The following is a 23,332-nucleotide window of genomic DNA, read 5'->3' on the forward strand; positions in this document are numbered from 1 at the left end:
CAATCAGATTGTTAAATATGTTTTCCTGGCATTACGTTGACCTCGAACCTCCTGTTTGTTAGCAAGCCAAGCACTTTGCCGTACCCTTAATTGCAAATGGTCCTCCCTAACCAAATTCCCATCACCTTCAAGGCCGAATAACTCATTATCTTGGGACTGGCCAGCCTGGGAATCGACAGGCACTGAGCTCACAGATGGAGCGGTCAACTCCTCCACCTGCAGCTGTGAAGTTTCACTCAAATCATGACCATCTTCTAAAAGAACATTCTTTTCTCTGGGAAACAGAAACGCTGTCTTGTCTTCAGTATCAACACTGTCTGCATCAATAACAGGGACATGTTCAGAAATCTGTAACCCATCCTCCTCCTCCTCGTGCTGAGGAAACTCAGGCTCAGAAAGCTCAGGCTCAGACTGAGCCACAACACATGGAACAACAGACTGGTTCAAGATTGGGAAGGGTGTACGGCAGGGTTGTATACTCTCACCCAACCTATTCAACTTGTATGCAGAACATATCATGCGATATGCGGGGCTTGACCAACGCAAGGCTGGAGTTAAAATTTCTGGAAGAAACATTAACAACCTTAGATATGCAGATGATACTACTTTGATGGCCGAAAGTGAGGAGGAGCTGAGGAGCCTTCTAATCAAGGCGAAAGAAGAAAGTGTAAAATCTGGGTTGCACTTAAACATAAAAAAACAATATTATGGCAACCTGACTGATTGATAATCAGACAATAAGAGATAAAGTCAGCAATAAAGAGCTGCATAGAGCATGAACCAAAGACAACCAATGGATACGTTGACTAACACGCTGGATACCAAGAGGCCACAAGCGGCCCTTGGACAGACCTCATACAAAATGGGACAAATCAATGGTTAAGCTATCTGGCCAGAAATGGAAAAGAAAAGCACAGGATTGCATATTTTGGCAAATGGTAGATTTGCGTGAAGTCCAAAGGAGTGGATCAATGACGAATCAGATAGGATAGTATTAGCAAATTTGCCAACTCACATTTCGGTGCCTCAAATGTTACTCCTGCTCTTGACCTCCTGCTCTTGCTATTTAAAAAGGTCAAGACCAGACTTTATTTTTCTGCAGGAGATCCACCAGGGAGGGAGACGTAGTGATATTCATTTGAATTGGGTAGAGCATTATATAAAGGCATCTGGAAGTGCTAGAGCCAGGGGGGTTGCAGTGTTGATTTCACAAAAAGTGGGATTTAAGATTGATTCAATTGATAAAGATGATGAAGGGCGAATCTTGATTATTAAGGGTACAGTAAATAATGAGGACTATGTACTGGTGAACATCTATGCCCCAAATAGTGGTCAAAGGGATTTTTTTAGAGGGGTTGATGAAAGGATGAGAAAAGTACAAACAGACAATATGATAGTGGCAGGGGATTTTAATGCAACATTCAATCAGGAACTGGATTCATCATCACAAAAGAGAGGGGATTTACAAGCGAGGCGTGCTTTTGTTCAGTTGATTAATAATTATAACTTAAAGGATGTACTGAGAATAATGAAAGGGAACGAAAAGATATATACATACTATTCAGCAGTGCACAAGGTGTTCACTAGAATTGATTATATATTCATAACACCACCCCTAGTAAAATATGTTAAAGATGTCTATGTAAATTTAAATTCTATAAGTGACCATCGAGATGTGAACATGATATTAGATTACCAAACTGATTATGAACCTCTAAAAAGAATGTGGATGGATATAAATATTATTAACAATAAATCTATAAGGGAAAATATTTTAAGAGAATGGGCAGAAATTTGGGAGTTGAATGCAAGGGAACCCCCTTCATATGAGGTGCTCTGGGATGCAATGAAAGCAGTTTTGAGGGGACTGTTTAGTAAATATTCGGCCATACGGAAGAAACAGGAAAGGGAACGAGAGAACCAACTGATAGGAGAAATAAAAAAACTGGAATCAATGTACTTGTTAACAAAGGATCTGAAGATTATAAATAATATTACAAGACTAAAGAAAGAGTTGGAGGCTAAAGATATAGAAAAAGTTAAAAAAGATATGATGTACACAAACAGATACTTTTTTGAATATAATAACAAAAGCTCAAAACTGCTGGCAAAAATAGCCCAGACTAAAAAAGTAAGAAGGGAGATTGGATGTATCAAGGATAGTAAAGGCATTGTATGTGCCAGAATGGTAGATAAAATTAAAGTGATACAGGATTTCTACTCTAATATGTACAGAAATACAGAAGTGGATACAGCTGAGCTGGATAAATATCTGGAACAAAACTTAGATAAGAAATTAAGTGAGACACACAGTAAGGAAATGGAGAAATCTATATCACAAGAGGAAATTAAAGACACAATACATAAATTAAGGAAGGGTAAATCACCGGGTGAAGATGGTATTCCAGCTGAAATTTATAAAACTTATATAGAATTTCTAGTTCCCAAATTACAGATATTATTCAATGAAATATTAAGGGGAAAACCCATACCAAATTCATGGAAACACACTAGGATAATATTAATACCTAAACCGGGCAAAGATAAATTATTATTAGACTCTTATCGCCCTATTTCTCTAATTAACCAAGACGCAAAAATTTTTACGGCAATTTTGGCAAGTAGACTTAAAAACTTCATAGAGGATTATATTAGCCCAGATCAATGTGGGTTTGTTAAGGGCAGGCAAATGTCTGACTTGGTCCGCAGACTGATAAATATTATAGAGAACGCAAAAAACGAGAAAGCTCAAGTAGGCATTATTGCATTAGATATATATAAAGCCTTTGACTCAGTGGGTTGGACAGTGTTGAAATCATTAATTAAAAAATATGGTTTTGGAGACGGGTTCCAACATATAATAGAGCAAATATATTCGGAAAATAGGGCTAAAGTTATAATTAATGACTCAAGTACTGAACCCTTTAGTATCATGCAAGGAGTAAAGCAGGGCTGCCCTCTTTCTCCGGTACTATTTATATTAGTTATGGAATTATTAGCCTCTGCAATCAGGAAGGATAAAGAAATACAGGGAATAGGAGTGGACAACAAAATCAAAATTAGCTTATTTGCAGACGACACACTTTTGACGGTCAGAAATCCAGATAGGGCACTAGACCGGATAAACCTACATTTAAAACAGTTTGGAAATATAACAGGCCTAATAATTAATTGGAAGAAAACGGAGGTAATGGCAATAAACCTGGAGAGAAAAGACAAAGAGAAAATAATTAATCAATTTAAAGTCAAGATTAGAAACAAAATTAAGTATTTGGGAGTTACAATATCTGTCGATTACTCAGAGTTAAAAAAATTAAATTTTGATAGACTATTTAGGGAAATTCAAGAAAGGCTACTAGAATACAAAAAATTCAATCTCTCATGGTTCGGCAGAATTGCAATCTTTAAAATGAAAATATTATCTAAATTTAACTTCCTCTGTAACATGTTACCCATTAAACTGCCAGAGGCTGATCTTAAAAAATGGCAGAAATTAGTCAATGAATTTTGTAATGGAAGTAGAAGATCTAGGCTACCGAGAAGCTTATGGTATATTTCTCAGAAATTAGGGGGACTAGGAATACCAGAACTAAAAACCTACCATCAGACACATATAATAAAGGGGGTGTTTAGGCTGCTTTCGGAACCTAAATTAATCTGGCGGGAAGTGGAAGGAAAATGCTGGCACAGAGATTATGGGGAAATGTTTTTTAGGTCAAAAATAGGCAAAGAAATTAAGGGGTGTAAAAATAACCTGGCTAAAGATGTTATGGAGACATGGGTTAAGTTAAAAAATAAGATATTTCCAGGAGTTTCCCCCCTAACTCCAATAGTGGTACTGGAAAACTTCCCAGAAGACCTAAGAATTAAACTTAAACATAAAAAATTAGTGGAGGGGGAAACTGCTCTTTCCTGGAAGGAATGGATACAAAACTCGATGGGCAAGTTTAATAAATTAGAAGAACAAGGTGCCTTGAATTGGTTTGAGAGGCAACAGCTGTATAATTGGAGAAAGGACTGGTTAGGTAAAAATCCCGGATGTAGAGCACTGAATAAATATGAGGAATGGTTAAGCAAGCTTAAAAACAAAGAAATAATGGGGAAAGGATTAATTGGGAAAATATATAAGGGATTAATTGGCGAAGAAATAGGGCTGAAGCAGTTAGAAAACGTATGGGAAGGAGACCTAGGGCCTCTGACAGATTTTGATTGGAAAGGAGTCCTGAAGTGGAGAGTGGCCAAGAACCTATCAATAAGATTAAAAGAAAATGTATACAAAGTTATATGGAGATGGTATACTACGCCAGTCAAACAACATCAGATGGATAGCAAGCAAAGTAACCTCTGCTGGAGATGTGGCAAACACAAAGGGACATATTTTCATCTATGGTGGGAATGCCCCCAAGTGAAGAATTTTTGGAAGGATATATTTATCGAAATTAACAACATTATAGGATCAAACATTATGCCGGATGCTAGGTTAGCATTATTAATGGACACCACGAAGCTGAATGTAGAAATAACTAAGAAAGAATTGGTGACTATTTTGCTCACAGTGGGAAGAATTATAATAGCAAAGAACTGGAAAATCATAACCAATCTAACACTGGATGCATGGTACAGGGAAGTTTGGAATGTAGCTTTAAACGATAAACTAACAATGGAAATGAGGGTATTCAGGGGGGAAATTAACAGGTCGGATTTTGAGACATACTGGTCGGTCTTTATTAAATATGTCTTAGAGAGCGAAAATGGAAAACAACAGAATTTGGTTGGTCAGGAATTTTGGAGATGACATTTGATTAATGGCTGATTTATAAATATATGGTGAAGGAAATTATACTTGTTCAGGCCTTGGTGGTGGGGTTATGTGTTTGTAAAATGTTCACTGTTTTGGGTTTTGTCTATTTTGTAAGTTGTTATTGTATTTAAATAAAATCTTTAAAAAAAAAAAAAAATGTTACTCCTGCTTCTGGATATATTTGACTTGCTGATTCCAAAAATGGCAGCAGTTCTCCCTATCAGCTCTAGTTTTTGAGATGCAGATCATATGCCATATACATATCAGTCTTTGTCTGCTTCTCCATAAAAAGCCACGATAACCTTATCTAAGAAACTAGAACTGATGTGGTCTATATCCAATGCAATTTTCTGAATCAGTGCCCCAAATAACCCCAGGAAGACACCTAAAAATTAAGACACCAAGGGAAAAAATATGATTATGCTGTGTTATTATGACTAGTAACAGAGACACATGAGATTTGCATGTCTGAGCATTGGATGCATGCATACGTTCATTATCTTCTTTCTAGAATGCCAGAATGTAATATTGTGTTCTTCCTGGTCAATTCCTAGCCCTCTTAGTCTGTGATAAGCAGCCATTTTCACATCCTTGACCATCAATCAAACAAGAAATAAAGAAAGTTTCTCCCTGCTTTTTTCTGAAATCCATGCTGTGATCCTACATCCATCATGGAAACATCTGGCTGATAATATTCCAACATCTGAATTCCCTTAAGTGCAGACTGAAGCTAACATTTGGCTATTTTCTTGAGGCACAATAATTACATAGATTATATTAAAACACGTAACAATGAATCATTGGGGCTAAGAAAATAATTGGAAGAGATAATATTCCTGGGAACTGTAGCTATTTCCCAAGAAATAAGGGTGAGAAGAGGTGGTCCATTATGGGAATATAAAATTTTTTTAAAATATATATATATATGTGATTTTGTAAAAAAAACCCCATGATTTACTGTTACTTAGAACTGCCAGTGTTTCCTATGGTCTGAAATATTGCTACAGGGATGCTGGATTTCCCTCTGGTTTATCCATTTGGTTTTTTTAAAAAAAGGCAAATCAAGCCAATGTGATGCAGAGATCTAGCCAAAAACCACACCAAGGACAGATAGAAGTCACCCAACAGCTTTTAGTAAAAAATCTTCAGAAAAAAGACAAACTGGGAGGTAACCCTTAAAGACCAGTTAGCCAAAAAGTTTCAGGGTTTTCTTTCTATTAGCATACAAAGCTCCTAATTGGTTCTATGTAAAAGGCATGTTTTCCTACTAAATAGAGAAATTGATACATCATCTACTTCACTCTTTAAGTGGGGTCCCAACCCTACATGGGGTCCCTTTAGCTCAATGTTGGGGTCACACAAAATTGGAAACAGTAAAAGGTTTCTGAATGCCACCCATTTACACAACTCTGTTAGCAACAACATTCATTGTTTACAGAAAATGTTTTGGCCGTGCTCTACAAAAAGGAAAACAAGTCTGTTTAGCAATGCTGATTTATTATCAGTCGAAGTTTGGTTTTTACACCAATTTTTATACCTGTATACCTGGGGTCATGTAAAAAATTCTTGCATGGAAAGGGGTCACAGGTGGGAAAAGTTTAAGAAGCCCTGATCTAGTTTATATGATCTGTGCATGCCTATCTCTGCTACAAATTATCACACTATAATTTGCAATTAATTCCGCCTCTCCGCCCGTTCCATTGAGGAGGGATCTGCACCACCATATAATCCAATTTCAGAATGCAGATTTACTGCATATTATATGGCAAAGTAGACTCATAGAAGTCTACACTGACCATTATAATGCAGTTCAAACTGAATTATATGGCAGTGTAGAGGGGGTCTGGTTGAGTTTTTCCACTTTTAACACAGGCCCCTTCTACATTTCTATATAAAATCCAGATTATCCGCTTTGAACTGGATTATATTGAACCCCCAGTGGTGCAGTGGGTTAAACCACTGAGCTTCTGAACTTGCTGATTGAAAGGTCGCAGGTTCGAATCTGGGGAGCGCTGTGAGCTCCTCCTGTTAGCCCCAGCTTCTGCCAACCTAGCAATTCGAAAACATGCAAATGTGAGTAGATCAATAGGTACCGCTCTGGCGGAAAGATAACGGCTCTCCATGTAGTCAGGCCGGCTACATGACCTTGGAGGTGTCTACGGACAATGCTTAGAAATGGAGATGAGCACTGATCCTCAGAGTCAGACACGACTGGACTTAATGTCTGGGGAAAAATCTTTACTTTTATTATATGGCAGTGTAGAGTCATATAATCCGGTTCAAAGCAGATAATGTGGATTATCAATCAATCTGGAATATATGGTAGTGTATATGGGGCCTGGGATGTTAGAGGACTGATCAAGGCTGTCCATGTTAAATCTGGGTCGATGGAAAGTAGAATTTAAAAGGTTTTCATTCTATCATTCGACCCCACTTTTAGTATATTTTTCTTATGTTTCTATGTTCTAGCATTTTTGCTTTTGTTTATTTTTTATTTTGTAAGCTTCTATGCATCCCAGGATTTGCAGAAAAATGGGATAGAATAAAACAAGATAACAGACTGCAGAATAATCATGCACACCATATTGTGTGCAGTATTCCCAGACCAGAAGAAAATAACTTTGCAGATGCATCCTAATCCACTTGTAACGCTGTGAGAAGCAATTCTGTTTAACCCGAGAGGGAAGGAGAGTGCCCCTGTTTCACCCCGCAAGGATGTCAGATGCTTGGGCATTGATGTGTAGTGCTTTTTCTTTGCAAGCATGTATATTAATGGCTTATGGCAATTTTCTGCTATCTCGTACTTCGCATGCTTCAAAATGCAGGCAGCTGCAAGTACCTCTTGCACAGTGAACCGCAGCTTGGAATGAATTGCAAACTGCAGTACTATGGCATCCCTGGAGAGCCATTTCTGCGTCTCACCTCTTTTTCTTCACGGTGGCGTGATTGATCCTGGTAAGTCCTCTCACTAAGCATGTGGAGGGTGGCAAAGGGATGCTACAAAGACACAAAAAGCTGTTCTGCGTAATGCATTCCTGTTAAGCATGAATGTTACATAACACATTTTAAGACATGCAGGTTGCCTCTAGGGGTGCATCTGCATTGTGGAATAAATGCAGTATGACACCACTTTAACTGCCATGGCTCAATGCTATGCAGTCATGGCAGCTGGATCCCAGGATTCCATAGCATTGAGCCAGGGCTGTTAAAGTGGTCTCAAACTGGATTCATTTCACAATGTAGATGCTCCCTAAGAAGAACATTGAAATTTTAATTATTTATATGGGCTTTACGATGCTTGCCTTAGCCCCCTTCTACACTGCCATATAAAATCCAGATTATCTGATTTGAACTGGATTATATGGTAGTGTGGACTCATATAATCCAGTTCAAAGCAGATAATGTGGATTATCTACTGATACTCTGGATTATCCAGCAGTGTGGAAGGGGCTTTAGCGATTCCCCAAGAGAACATATGAATCAAATATGTGAACATTCAAATTGACAGAAATTTAGAAAAAGAGGGAGTTCTCAGGCGGATTATTGCACATGCCTGGGAATAAGTCCCATTGACCCAAATGAAGGAGTATTGCTTTAAAGTTTATATGCATAGTGTAGTTCGTAGCTGGAAGATGTATTTATAAATTTTGTCAAATGATATGCTAATGGCAGGTTGAAATACCAAATAGCAGTAATAGCACTGTGAACATGAAACCTTGAGAGAAAAATCTTTCTTTTGGCCAGTTTTCCCACATTCAGTTAGGTATCATTTTTATACCATAACTTTCTTCCATTGCGCTTAAGGTGAGATTTATATCCTTCTTTCTTCCTATTTTATCATCCCAACTACTCTTTTAAGGGCTGTGTTGAGAAGCAGTTAAAGTTTCTCTTACCTGTTGACTATCTGCCAATTCCGAAGCCTTTCAATGTGCAAAAGCAATGCCCCAAAGAGGAAAAATGGAAAGGTGGGTACCTTCAGGGTGCAACTACATCAGTGTTTCTCAATCTGGGGGTCGGGACTCCTGGGGGGAGTCACAAGGGGGTTTCAGAGGGATTGCCAAAGACCATCAGCAAACACATATTTCTGATTGTCTTAGGAAACCTTTTGACAGAGAAGGCTGAAGATCTCTCCGCCTGTCCTTCTCTTCCTTTTTGGTGTTGGTGAACTACAACTCCCAGAATTCAAAAACAACCCTACAATCCTTACATATCACCTGTCACATCCTTACTTTTAATCTGTACCCATTACTCTGGCCCGGCCCAGTTTTATTGTGTCTTGGTGTATTGTTTATTGCTTGTTGTTTAATATTGCTTTAACTGTTTTTAATTTGCTTTAGTTTGTGTACTGTTATGTTGTGTTTTGAGGCCTTGGCCTTTGTAAGCCACATTGAGTCCTTCGGGAGATGCTAGCGGGGTACAAATAAAGTTAATAATAATAATAATAACAATAATAACAACCCCAGCCCCACCAGTATTCAATGTTGACCGTGTAGGTAGTGTGCCAAGTTTGGTGCAGATCCATTGAGGGCTGGGTTGAGTGTTCTTTGATTGTAGGTGAACTATAAATCCTAGCAACTACAACTCCCAAATGTCAAGTCTATTTTCCCTAAACTCCTCCAGTGTTCACATTTGGGCATATTAAGTTTTCATGCCAAGTTTGGTCCAGATCTATTATTGTTTGAGTCCACAATACTCTCTGGATGTAGGTGAACTACAACTCCAAAACTCAAAGTAAATGCCCACCAAACCCTTCCAGAAATTTATGTTGGTTATGGGAGTTCTGTGTGCCAAGTTTGGTTCAATTCCATTGTAGGTGGAGTTCTGAATGCTCTTTGATTATAGGTGAACTATAAATCCCAGCAAATGCAACTCCCAAATGACAAAATCAACCCCCCCCCCCCCAACCCCAACAGTATTCAAATTTGGGCGTATAGAGCATTTGTGCCAAATTTGGTCTAGTGAATGAAAATACAGCCTGCGTATCAGATATTTACATGAGGATTCATAACAGTTGCAAAATTACAGTTGTGAAGTCGCAATGAAAATAATGCTATGGTTGGGGGTCACCACAACATGAGGAACTCTATTAAGGGGTTGTGGCATTAGAAGGGTTGAGAACCACTGCTGTAAACCTACAACTCCCAGGATTGCATAGCAGTGAGACATGACAGTTCAAGTGCGGTCAAACCACATGAACCCAACGTTGTATGTGCACCCTCAATCAAGAAAGGAGTTTTTAAAAAGAAAAAGGGAATAATTAAATGCGTACTTAAAGATAATAGGAACTTTTATCTGGTTTGTTTCTCCCTGTTTCCTGCCCTCTTGAGTGTATATATGTGAGAAAGACAAAAAGAATCCGTACACTTCAGAAACTCGATAGGAGGCAGCAGCTGATCTTCCCCATCACCAGCCTAAAAATAATCCACTCTTCTGGGTCTTGTGTGTCGGCGTCTTCTGGCGGACCAGAGCGCTGTCGTCTGAATGATATCGGTCTCAAGCAGAGAAGATTTATCTGGCATTTTGTGTTTATGTGTGTAGAGAAAGGTAAGCCACTCTGGGAAGTTTGATCCAGCTGGAAAAGTCAACTCTGAAAAACTTTCTGCCTTTTCTGTCTTATACCGTACGGGTACAAACTATCCACTGCTCTGCCTTGTATTTAATTCAAGTGCTGAAAACTTTAAAAATGTTTTCCTAAACGTTCTACACATTGATACTATGAGAAAAAAATTATATTCTTTCCTTCCTTCTACTTCCCTTCCTGCTTTTTCTCCTCCTCTTTCTAATTCTTTCTCCTTCTCTGGAAACTGTGACTTTTCTTTTCCGGCTGGGTAGCAGCATGTTGTATAGTCTAAAGGCAGGCAATGCTGCATGAAGGCTGTGGAGGCCACACAAATACGTGTTTTAGGATGTTCTTCTTTAGAAGCAAAAAAGATAGACATATTGTTACAATTGGTTGATTTGCAGTGTTATTTTCTTACTGTACTTAAGACACGATTGTAGTTGCTTTCTTAGTAGGTCCACTAAATTGTAGTGGTTTTAACATTGGAGAATTCCTGAGTGGTCATGGAAACTGATGGAATGACCTAGGGGAAGTCACACTGTCTCAACTTTAGACGAAGGTGGAAGCAAACCCCCTTTGAACAAATATTGCCAAGAGAACTCCAAACGTATCTCCTTCTACATCCCACCTCGGAGCTTAAGATCTTCTGGGGAGGCCCTGCTCTTGGCCCTGCCTTTGTCTCAAACACGTTTGGCAAGGACGAGGGTCAGGGCCTTCTCGGTGGTAGCCCCCCGCCTGTGGAATTCGCTTCCCGGAGAAATTAGGTCATCGTCATCCCTCCTCACCTTTAGAAAGAAGGTAAAAACGTGATTGTGGGACCAGGTTTTCAGACAATTGGGTTAAAGGACAAGTGATAATGTTTGACTATGGCTTGGAAGTGGATTTGGATAAGTTAAGTGGAGTAATCATTAGTATATGGCTAGATAAATAGCCACCAGACTGGCAATAGCTAAATGGATCGTAAGTATACTGTTTATTTTTTATTTATTAATGTTCATTTTTTTAATTGTTATATTTGCTATTTTGTATTTTATGATGCGGTATTGAATTATTGCCGATTGGAAGCTGCCCTGAGTCGCCCTAGGGGTTGAGAACGGCAGAGTAAAAACGTTCGAAATAAACAAAATAAATAAATAGGTTAATCTTAAAGTTGCCCTAAGCTGGAAGTAACTTAAAAGCTAGTATTTTCCAGCATTTCAAATGTGTCAACTCTTTTCCTACCAGCTTTATTCAGTAGTGTCTAGGGGCCCTTCTATACTGCCCTATATCCCAGAATATCAAGGCAGAAAATCCCACATCTGAGTGTGGACTTAGATAACCCAGTTCAAAGCAGATATTGTGGGATTTTCTGCCTTGCTATTCTGGGATATAGGGCTGTGTGTAAGGGCCCTGGCTTTCCCAAATGTAACTTAGGGCCCTTCCACATAGCCCTATAACCCAGAATATCAAGGCAGAAAATCCACAATCGACTGCATTACCTTGAGTCCACACTGTCATATAATCCAGTTCAATGTGGATTTTATGCAGCTGTTTAGAAGGGGCCTTAGGTATCAGGAATACAGCCAGCCTTCTATTTCCGTGAATTCTAGATCCATGGATTCCATCTTCCACAGATAGATAGATAGATAGATAGATAGATAGATAGATAGATAGATAAACACACACAAAGCAAACCTTGATTTTGCTATTTTATATAAGAGATACCATTTTACTATGCCATTGTATATAATGGGAGTTGAACATCCATGGTTTTGGGTATCCATTGTGGTCCTGGAACCAAATCCCAGTGGATAGCAAGAGCCCCTTGTACTAAAGCATGGGTTATCCTGACTTTACTATTCAAATATTTATTTTATACTTAAAGATAATATTTACATAATTCATAGCTGCCTTTCCAAGTTTTAACCTTCTGATTTCTTGACTACTCTTCTCCATTTTCATGGCAACCCAAGGGAGCTTTCACACAAAGTGCGCATGCAAGGGAACATTTGTGCATTAATTGCACATACAGCCAGTATCCAAATGAATATTTTGAAATTAGAAGGCATGAAATTTCTCTCCATGTTCTCTACGTCCCCACAAACTAGCACTTTGCAGGGAGATTGCCAATAAGGTTTTTAATTATTTGACAGAGGAAGGGCATCTGTGAGAAACTGTAGAATCATAGAATCAAAGAGTTGGAAGAGACCTCATGGGCCATCCAGTCCAACCCCCTGCCAAGAAGCAGGAATATTGCATTTAAATCACCCCTGACAGATGGCCATCCAGCCTCTGCTTAAAAACTTCCAAAGAAGGAGCCTCCACCACACTCCGGGGCAGAGAGTTCCACTGCTGAACGGCTCTCACAGTCAGGAAGTTCTTCCTCATGTTCAGATGGAATCTCCTCTCTTGTAGTTTGAAGCCATTGTTCCGCATCCTAGTCTCCAGGGAAGCGGAAAACAAGCTTGCTCCCTCCTCCCTGTATCTTCCTCTCACATATTTATACATGGCTATCATATCTCCTCTTAGCCTTCTCTTCATCAGGCTAAACATGCACAACTTCTTAAGCCACTCCTCATAGGGCTTGTTCTCCAGACCCTTGATCATTTTAGTCGCCCTCCTCTGGACACATTCCAGCTTGTCAATATCTCTCTTGAATTGTGGTGCCCAGAATTGGACACAGTATTCTAGGTGTGGTCTAACCAAAGCGGAATAGAGGGGTAGCATTACTTCCCTAGATTTAGACACTATGCTCCTATTGATGCTTTTATCCCTGCTTTTATCATAACATTTCTTTTTCCTTTTTCCTTTTGACAGGGCAATGCTACCAAAAGACGTACAGAAAATTGCATTTTGTGGCAATGACAACCCTTCCGCCTATAATATGAGCTTAGGCTTATTAAGTAATGTCTGCTTTCTGGATGCCCTCAACTTAGTACCTCATGTTTTCCTCTTATTTATCACCTTTCCCATATTATTCATTGGTAAGTAATAAAGCTGTGAATATCTGCAATGATGATGATGATGATGATGATGATGATGATGATGATGAAGATGATAATAATAATAATAATAATAATAATAATAATAATAATAATGTAAGACCCTTGTAACGGGAGAACCTGATTCTGCAGTTTTACTTGCCTTCACCAAGGTGGAGATAGTATCTCAAGGCATTTTCTAAGTCCTCCAGGCCATTCTATGGTATTCTTCCCTTACCATTGAGTTACATTGGAAGACATAGCAAATTTCTGGAGAGGGAATCTCTAGCTCCTCCAATGCAACTCTATTATAGTATGCCGGGCCAAGAAGCCAGGTAATTTAATGACATTTTATTGTATCCTTAGGTCCAGGCAACTGCAGTTTAGAAGGGGAATGCCTTTTGAGAAAGTAAATGCTTCAACTAAATATTGGTGACCTAATGTTTCCTTGTAGCATTTCATGTATACATGTTTCATGTACGTTTTGCATGGAGCCCCCAGTGGCGCAGTGGGTTAAACCCCTGTGCCGGCAGGACTGAAGACTGACAGGTCACAGGTTTGAATCTGGGGAGAGGCGGATGAGCTCCCTCTGTCAGCTCCAGCTCCTCATGCGGGGACATGAGAGAAGCCTCCCACAAGGATGACAAAACATCAAATCATCCGGGCGTCCCCTGGACAATGTCCTTGCAGACAGCCAATTCTCTCACACCAGAAGCGACTTGCAGTTTCTCAAGTCGCTCCTGACACGACAAAAAAAAAAAGTACGTTTTTGTTCCACGTATTACAAAATATTTTAATATAATTTTTAAAATATTTTATATTATTTTTTTTATATTTTTAATATAAAAATTTATAAATGTTTTATATTTTTAAAATTTTTAATATAATTTTTTATGTTTGTAGTTCCACATGTTCTTTTGAATGACATCCCTGTGGTGTAGAATTTACCAAAAGGGCAACATGGTTGGATCTTGCATATTTTTAAAGTTGCAAAAAAGATCCAAACTTCCCATTTGGAAAGATAAGCAATCCTCATCTTCTGTTCAATAGGCAGTTCAATTCTCACTGCTTCCGCTACACATGAATGTATAGGTATCTAATTAAAAAATGTAATTAACTTATATTAATGTAAACATCTAGCCTTTGTTCTTATCCTGTGCCAAGAGTTGATTCATAGTCTCACTGATGCTAGAATTGCCAGTCATCAAAAGTAGTGCATATGTAGAACTGTATACTTGTCCAGACATATTTCCCTCTATGAACCATCATCTTCTGGGGAAATCCTGTTCTTGGTTCCACCTCCTTCGCAGGCACGGATGGTGGGAATGAGAGACAGGACCTTCTCAGTGGTGGCCCCTCGGCTGTGGAACTCCCTCCCTAGTGATATTCAATCAGCTCCTTCCCTCCTGACCTTTAGAAAGAAATTAAAAACTTCACTGTGGGACCAAGCCTTTGCAGAGTAACTCAGTCCAATAAATGGATATGAAATAAGTGCACTTATGATTATGACTTCGGATTTGTGTGGTTTTAATTAATTGGTTTTTAATGTATAGATGTTTTTAACTTTTATGGTTAAATGTATATGCTTATTGTTTTTACATGTTTTTTTTAGATGGCATTGAATTGTTGCCAGTTTGTAAGCTGCTCTGAGTCCCCTTCCGGGTGAGAAGGGCAGGGTATAAATATAGTAAATAAATAAATATACATTCACTATAGATGCAACTCATTATACAAATTGAATGTGTTCCTAACAGAAAAATTTGCACCGGAGTCAGAAATAGCATGGAAATAACAGAGACCAATTCATACACCACAAAAGAAGAAGGACAATGCAACATTCATAAACATCCAATTTTTGGTCGTGTCAGGAGCGACTTGAGAAACTGCAAGTTGCTTCTGGTGTGAGAGAATTGGCCGTCTGCAAGGATGTTGCCCAGGGGATGCCCAGATGATTTGATGTTTTTAATCATCCTTGTGGAGGCTTCTCTCATGTCCCCACATGAGAAGCTGGAGCTGATAGAGGGAGTTCATCTGCCTCTCCACAGATTTGAACCTGCGACCTGTTGGTCTTCAGTCCTGCTGGCACAGGGGTTTAACCCACTGCGCCACTGAGGGCTCCTTTACACATCCAATGACATTGGCGAATACAGATGATTAAGAATGTTATTACATAAAATGTTAATAACAACTTTCCATACTTCACAATCTTCTTCCTAAAATGGAGCAAAGCAAAGATGAGAAAGTGATACTTAATTGACCCAGGGCCCATCTGTACTGCCATATAATGCAGTTTGAAACAGTATTATACAGCCGGTGTAGACTCATATAATGCAGTTTAACTGCATTATATGAGTCTACACTGACCATGTAAAGCAGTTTCAAACTGCATTCTATGGCAGTGTAGATGTGGCCTCATCCATCCTTCCATTCAGGGACTGCCTTTCTCCATTGTTTTTATGTGTCCTTTCTTTCAGGATGGGGAACCCAAAGCTCCAAAGTTCAGATCCATCACAACACTTGGCTTCACTTCCCTGGACACAATTTGCGATGGATCCTGACATTTACTCTTCTGTTTGTGCATGTATGCGAAATAGGAGAAGGCATCGTTTCAGACGCGTAAGAACAAAAAACTCTTGCTAATTGTGTTTAGCGGCATTAGACCTTTCACAGGGGTGATTACTTTTGATGATGTTGCGATTATCAGCAAAAGAGACCATTGTGCACCTCCTGAGACACAGAGCAAAGCAAAGTATGTTTTGCCTTGGGGGAAAAAATGCACTTTTAAGGCTTGCCATGTATTTTGGAGAAATAAAAAATCATTTCCCTCTCCACAATTGTGGCTTTCAATTTGTGGATTTGCTTATTCATGGATTTGATTAAGATGTTCTCTCTAGGAATCTCTAGGTTCTCTAGCTTTATTTGGTCGTGGTGAAGGATCCAGAAATTTCCAAAGAGAACACCTCTTTAGGAATCTCTAGGTCATTCAAGGTGATTTTGTGTTCAGGTTCCTGCAAAGGTCAACCAAAGAATCATGCTGGTGGACCTAGAAAGTTCTAGAGAGATGTTCTCTCAGGTGTATTTCTATGGCCGAGTGAGGATTCAAACCCTGGTTTCTTGAGTCAAAACCCAATGTTCAAAGCACTACATCACAATGGCTCTCCATTAGTTTCTAACTATACTGTTGAATGAGGCATTGAGACCATGTGGATTGCTCAAGGCTTCCAGTTCGTGGAAGATGTAAGGTTAGATCTTTCATCTTACAATATATCTCCATTACTGCTCTACTTTTCATTCAAGACATTCAGTGTTCCTTCGCTACTTCGCGATTCACTATATGCAGACTTGTTGTTCTGCATTTTTAAAATAAATATTAATATAAAATATTTACATTACAACGGGCCTCAGAAAGGGAGGCTGGTGTGCAGTCCCTCATATCCTGTAGCTTTTTTTGCTCATTCCTTCGATAGCTTGGGCCGCGAGCGGACGTGCTTTGTCCTCCTCCTTGTTTTGGGCCTGCCCCAGCAGAACGGCGGCCTGAGGTGCGACGGGGAAGGTCTGCCTCCCTGTCCTGCTGTTGTTTGCATGGCTCCAGAGGTGGGTAAGGAAGTACGAGGGCTAGAGTGTGCATGCACATTTCTTATACAGATACTAAAATAATGTATAAATATTACAATTAATATAGCATCCCTACTTCACGGATTTTCACTTATCGTGGGTGGTCCTGGAACGTCACCCCCGTGATAAGTGAGGGAACACTGTACTTTTGATATCACCTTTTGTTCTGTCTAGACGGATGAACTCTCGACATCTCCACCTCTTTCTTCCTGCCATAATGGGATTTGTAGCTGCTACAACATCAATAGTATATTATCACAACATTGAGACATCAAATTTTCCCAAGTTACTTCTCGGTAAGTATTATTAATGCCTTTAGGGCATTTTGGCAGACTTTTATATGTTCTTTAATTCTTTGGTTAGTACTAACCAAAGAAAGTTGTTAACTTTCAATGGGCACATACCCATTAAGGCAATCTGTTGCGAGTTATATGTTGTTGGTGGTTGGGGCAAAATCCAACATTTTTCTCACTCTCTTTCCGTGACCCGTTTTCTTTTTGACTGCTATTCTCTTGCCCTTCCCGTCTTCCTTGGGCATTGCTAGGGAAGGGATGGACTGTTATTTCAGAAGCTTGAATTGATTCATTTCCTGTGGCAATGGGTCTTAGGAAAGCAATTCAAGGGTTGCATGCGACCCTTGGGCCTGAAGTTGTATATCACCAGATTAGGGAATAAATAATATATTTATCATATGTATTGTGCAGTTCAGTTTTTTCCCCTTGATATTCCACAGCTCTCTTTCTGTACTGGATAATGGCCTTTGTCACCAAAACTATCAAGCTGGTCAAATACTGCCAAGATGGGATCAATTTTGCTCTGCTACGTTTTTGCATCACTGGGATCATGGTTGTGCTCTATGGGTTGTTAATGGCGGTGGAGATCAACGTCATCCGTGTAAGGGTAGGTGCTTCTAGAGATGTATTGCTGGCAATTTTATGTCACCCTCTGCAAGCCACTTGTAGTGGGGGATTTTTTGCAGTGAATGAAAATGGATGTAGTTCCCAAGCTTTTATTTTGTTTTGTCTTTTTGGACCACTCTCCAACATTAGTACCAAAAAGGTTACGAATCCGTTTTTGGTCAACTTTAGATTTGGTTTGGTTATTTGGGGTGCTGATTTAGAAAATTGCATTGGATCGACTACACCAGCCCTAGTTTCTGATACAGAACATATGCCATCCAGTAGTCTCCATCTGCTTGCCCACAGAAAGCCATATTTGATAATCTAGAACTGATGTGGTAGTAGTAATCTTTCATGGGTAGTCAGCCTCTCCCCTTCTGACATCCCTGTTGCCAGTCGCTATTGTTGCCATGTGGTTTCGAGCCAATTATGTGGTAATGGTCTGGCCACGGATCATGTTTTCATTCTTGTGGCCCACTGGTGGTCCGGGGACCACAGGTTGGGAACCACTGATCTAGAGAGAAGAATGATGGAAATAGCAGTCCAATAATATATAGCTGCACATCACCTATCTTTCCTTTACTTAAAGCCTAGAAGTAGTCCACAAAACAGGGTTGGATACTTTATCCCATCTGTGTTACCTTGACTTCTTCTAGGCTATGAACTGAGGGAAATTCTGTGCTGTAGTACAGAGAAACCAATTTTCTTCATTTCTTCCTTATATAAGGGCATTTCCCTCTTTCCTAAATTTTAGAACAAATAGTTTTTCACAAATGTGATACCAGAACAAGTACCAATATCGACTACTTATGATGAGGCAGTAAGATGAATAGTCGTTTTTGTAATGGTATGTGTGAAAAAGAATTATGAAAACAAAATTAGAACTTGAGAGATATTTTTATCTAACCTTTCGTTGGCATTTTCTTCATTCTTAATCCATGGGGCAAAACCTGGTGTTATCCATTTTCTTTAAATATGCATTTTTCTTCCTACTGTGAGAAAGTCTGCAAAAATTAAACTATTTTCAAGTAGTTTTTGCTTCAAGACTTATTCTGTGCCATATTTCCACATTTTATGTAGAAAACAACACTGCTGTTTCTGTGCAGAAAATACTGTCTTCTGTACAAAGCTTGTGAATATTTCAAAGAATGAATCAGATTCTGGTCAGTTAGGGATTCTCATTGCCATGATTTCCCAATACTTGAGAAATGTGTTTTTTTTTATCACCTTTTGAACATTTCCAAGTATACCCTTCCCTTATTTTGATTAGAACCCCCTTTCTCTTAATTGAAATGAATCCAGACTAATACAGGCAGTCCAGAAGTTATGAACAAGATAGGTTCTGTAGGTTTTTTCTTAAGTTGGATTTGTTTGTAAGTCAGAACAGGTACATTTTATAACTGTAACTCCAGCCAATATATATACCTACCTGTGTTGTAATCTGCTCTGAATGCTCTCAGGGAGATAGAGCAGAATATTCATTTATTTACCATATATATCCCGCTTGTCTCAACCTCGAAGGGGACTCAGGGCATCCTTGCAAAGGCAACAATTCAGTGCCACATGTATACATACATCAATGAATAAACAAAATATTAAAACCAACCAATTTAAATATAACATTAAAACAACAATTAAAATCACATAATCCAGGTCATATTCCAGGGCTAGTCCAGTAATTTATAATCTCTTAATGCCTTGCTTTCATTATTGACCAAAAGACCGATCCCAGAGCCATGTTTTTAGGGGAGGGGGTTTGGAAGGCCAGGAGGGAGGGGGCCAATCTAATTTCACTGGGGAGGAGTTCCATAGACTAGGGGCCACCAATGAGAAGGCCCTGTCTCTCATCCTCACCAGTTGCACTTGCGAGCGGGTGGGACCTCAAGCAGGGCCACCCCTGACGATCTTAGCCTAAAAAAAGTTTGTGTGTTTCTGTGTATGTGTGTGTATCTTTGGATAGCTTAGGGATAGCAAACCCCTGTGGTGTTTATTTCACTGTCTGTGCCCCTATTTAGAAGATTTCACCTCACTTTCTGACCCTGTAATAATTGGATTTTGTGAAATTTGGCTTGTTGTGGAAAGAAGGATTGGTAAGAAAGCTTCAGCGTAGACACCTTTTCTCCATCATAACTCTTTCAGGGGTGAGTTTTCCTTCCTATGGGTAGATTTCTCTCACTTCATGTTGTCTCACCCCATGGTTAGCCATAAGTCATTTGTAAATTGGATGTTTGTAAATTAAGGACTGCCTGTACCAAGTACCGTAAATATCACAATAATACTTTTTCTTTTCCCCAGTGTCCTACCCTCAACTCTTCTCCATCCAAAGAACAAATTGGTGTGATTCAAAACCTTGCTTTTGTAGTTTTGAACATCAAGTCACTCTGCAGTAGATAACGCATTTTATGTTCCAAATCAGTTGAAAGCTACTAAATCTTACTGTATTTTCTGTGTCCTGTTTCATCCCCAGAGGTATATGTTTTTCACAAAACCTCAAAAAGTAAAGCCTCCTGAAGACCTTCAAGATCTGGGTGTGAGGTTTCTGCAACCCTTTGTCAACTTGCTCTCCAAGGCAACATATTGGTGGATGAACACCCTGATCATAACGGCTCACAAAAAACCAATTGACCTGAAAGCCATTGGGAAGCTGCCTATAGCGATGCGATCCCTTACAAACTATGTCTGCTTGAAAGACGCATACGAAGAGCAAAAGGTAAGGAGTTGAATCGGCATCATTTCTTGTCATGAAGCACAAGGCAGTTGTGGGAAATATGCAGCCTTTGGGGATTCACCCAAAAATGTTTTTAATCATAGTTAATTGTTTTCTTCGCCTTGAAGATATGACTTGAAGGCACACGATAGCAGTCCCATCTAAAGCACCTGAGTTTCATACAGAGGCCCCAAAGTCCAATCCTTTCTCTCTTCACATTAAAAAAACCACCAATAATATCAGCAGAACAGAACTTTAAAATATTGCTCGTTTGGAAGTTGCCTTACACAGTTTTGTAAAACTGCAATTGCGCTTTCTGGCTGGAGAATTCTGGGAACCGTAGTCCAAAGAAGTAGCATGTGTACTGTAATATATTACTGGAGTCCCAAAGAAACTGTTAATGTATACCTTTGTTTATTCAAGTGCTCTACAGCCAGCAATTACTCAAATATAGTCTGCTTAGAAAACTCCTAAAAGGAATCGGATGGAATCCAACAATTTTCGTCTGACCTTTGGCTTTGGCTGCGTTCCATTTCCATGCAGAATCCAGGCATCTGTTCTTTTCTAATGTCTTTGGTTACACTTTATTGAAAGATACTAATTGTGTGGCTGACAAGTCTATACAAAACTGTATTTAAAGTGGGTTGTTGTAGGTTTTTTCGGGCTATATGGCCATGGTCTAGAGGCATTCTCTCCTGATGTTTCGCCTGCATCTATGGCAAGCATCCTCAGAGGTAGTGAGGCCTGTTGGAACTAGGAAAACCCAGTGATTCCGGTCATGAAAACCTTTGACAATACAATGTATTTAAAGTGTTTTTAATCCAGCTTTTCTACAAGAATCATAGAATCATAGAGTTGGAAGAAACCTCATGGGCCATCCAGAACACATTTAGTACTGTTAGCTCACCAAATTTCAAGACGTTTGAGTTATTTCCAGAATTTTGAGGAATTTTTAAAGCTTTTAAAGACCTTTTTCCAAGGTTTTTAGACAGCACAAATATTTATTTATTATTTTTATCCTGCCTTTCTCCCAATATAGGGACTCAAGGCAATTAAAAATGAGTATGTAACAATGCTATATATATATATATATGACAATTTACACTGTTTAAACAATAAAGTTTCAAATTAAAATGTATTAAAAGACTTATATGAACCTTAAAGTCCCTATCGCTTAGCATTTGAAAGCTCAACCTTGGCCACTTTGTGAACTCTGGTGGCAGGGACAGGAACATCATGCCCTTTCCAGAGAAGGAATTCCATAGTTTGGGAGCAGCCACCAAAAAGGCCCCCTTTCTTCTCATCAAATAAACTTGAGATATATGTGAAATTGGCAAATTTATTGTCTACAAGGAACTAGAGGAGATTGCTTGGTTGCACAGCGCCTCTGCCAAAATCAAGAGGGGCCATTCATATGAAAAGGAAGAAGGGGAGATCACTCAATTGTCAGTTGAGGCATCCACAATGGCCAGGGGCTCATATGGACCTCTGTGACTGGATAAAAGCTGCAGTGGCAGAGGCATAATTCGTCCCCTTTTGCCTTTGTTGATGAGTGCAAGGAAAAGGTAATGACATCAGGGTTCAGTCTGGATAACAGATTGCTCTGAATCATGCCTGATCCCACTGTCCAGGATCCCCCATGCAGGGCAAAACTGTTTTTCAAAAAACTAAACAAAACATGATAGTCACTGTACATCATGGGGACAGCCTGCTTTCCATTTGAGGAGAGTCTGGTGTTTTGGTTTTTGCAAAGATATTTGGCACAAGGATAACACTGGTTCAGTTTCAAATTCTCCCTCTTTTAAAATTGAATTGATTTAGCTCTTACCTATATTCTTTTTCAGAAAAAAGTGGCTGAGTATCCAGATAAGGTGCCTTCCATTTGGTTGGCTATGTATCGGGCTTTTGGGCGGCCAATCCTTCTCAGCAGCACATTCCGTTACTTAGCTGACCTTCTGGGCTTTGCTGGACCACTTTGCATTTCTGGTATTGTTCACAGTTTCTCCACTGACAGCAAAGACAGCACAATCCCAATTGTTTCTGGTCTATCTAATGGGAGCAATTATACCACACCAGTTCAAGTAAGTGATTGTTGTAGTTCAGCCTTTGATTGTGCCTGCACCTGATTTCTCTGGGGATTCTGGGCCTGTTAATCATTCTGATGACACTGGGGATTCTGGGTCTGCAAGGAGAGCCAGCAAGAGATTTTAAGTCCTGAAAATGAGCAGTCTGTGTCTGAAGGCCCCATTCCTCAATGGCAGTTCGCTAGGGAAGCAAGGTCAGTAACAGATCAGAGTTCAGAGGATGAAAAGGAAAGTCCAGATGCACAGACTAATGAGCAGTTAGATTGGAGATTTACATTCCTTGAACATAGAGCTTCTCAGGAGAGTTTACGAAGGTCAAGACGCCTATTAGCCAAGAAGTCCTTATCAGTTTTCCAGGGGAGAAGGCATTATTTTCTCTCTATATTAGCTAGCCAAGCAGATGGGTCCGTCAGTCCAAGCAACATTGGTGTTGAGTACAGAACTACTGTCAAGTCAAGGGATTTCTAGTTTCATGTTCCATGTTTCCTTTTGTTCATATCTCATGGTTTCAAGTTTTGAGGCCTCATGTTTTGGATTTATTCTGCCTTTGTTTTCCTGGTTTTGATGCTACTCCTGTACTATGATTTCTGGGAATTATTCTTGATATTTGGACTTTGGTTTTCTACACTTTTTTGCTGAATTGCTTTTCATATATATTCTTTTATAGAATGTTTAAACATGTCTCTTTTCATGTCCATGTTTCTTG

General features: G+C 39.3%; 1 protein-coding gene across 4 annotated transcripts in view; it reads left to right on the plus strand.

Moving 5' to 3' along the window:
* The first annotated feature begins 7,472 nt into the window (after nucleotides 1-7,472).
* The window catches only part of ABCC9 (ATP binding cassette subfamily C member 9), a 92,008-nt gene continuing 76,148 nt past the window's right edge, over nucleotides 7,473-23,332 (plus strand). For all 4 annotated transcript variants that reach the window (XM_067469308.1, XM_060776533.2, XM_067469309.1 and 1 more), the window contains exons 1-8: nucleotides 7,473-7,756; nucleotides 10,129-10,345; nucleotides 13,158-13,324; nucleotides 15,796-15,937; nucleotides 17,111-17,232; nucleotides 17,670-17,836; nucleotides 20,303-20,545; nucleotides 22,387-22,623. In XM_067469308.1, the coding sequence (XP_067325409.1) occupies nucleotides 13,162-13,324; nucleotides 15,796-15,937; nucleotides 17,111-17,232; nucleotides 17,670-17,836; nucleotides 20,303-20,545; nucleotides 22,387-22,623 (1,074 nt within the window). In that variant the 5' untranslated portion in view covers nucleotides 7,473-7,756; nucleotides 10,129-10,345; nucleotides 13,158-13,161. The remainder of the gene's footprint in view (nucleotides 7,757-10,128; nucleotides 10,346-13,157; nucleotides 13,325-15,795; nucleotides 15,938-17,110; nucleotides 17,233-17,669; nucleotides 17,837-20,302; nucleotides 20,546-22,386; nucleotides 22,624-23,332) is intronic.

The sequence above is a fragment of the Anolis sagrei genome, chromosome 5 (assembly GCF_037176765.1).
Source record: "Anolis sagrei isolate rAnoSag1 chromosome 5, rAnoSag1.mat, whole genome shotgun sequence".
NCBI lineage: Eukaryota > Metazoa > Chordata > Lepidosauria > Squamata > Dactyloidae > Anolis > Anolis sagrei.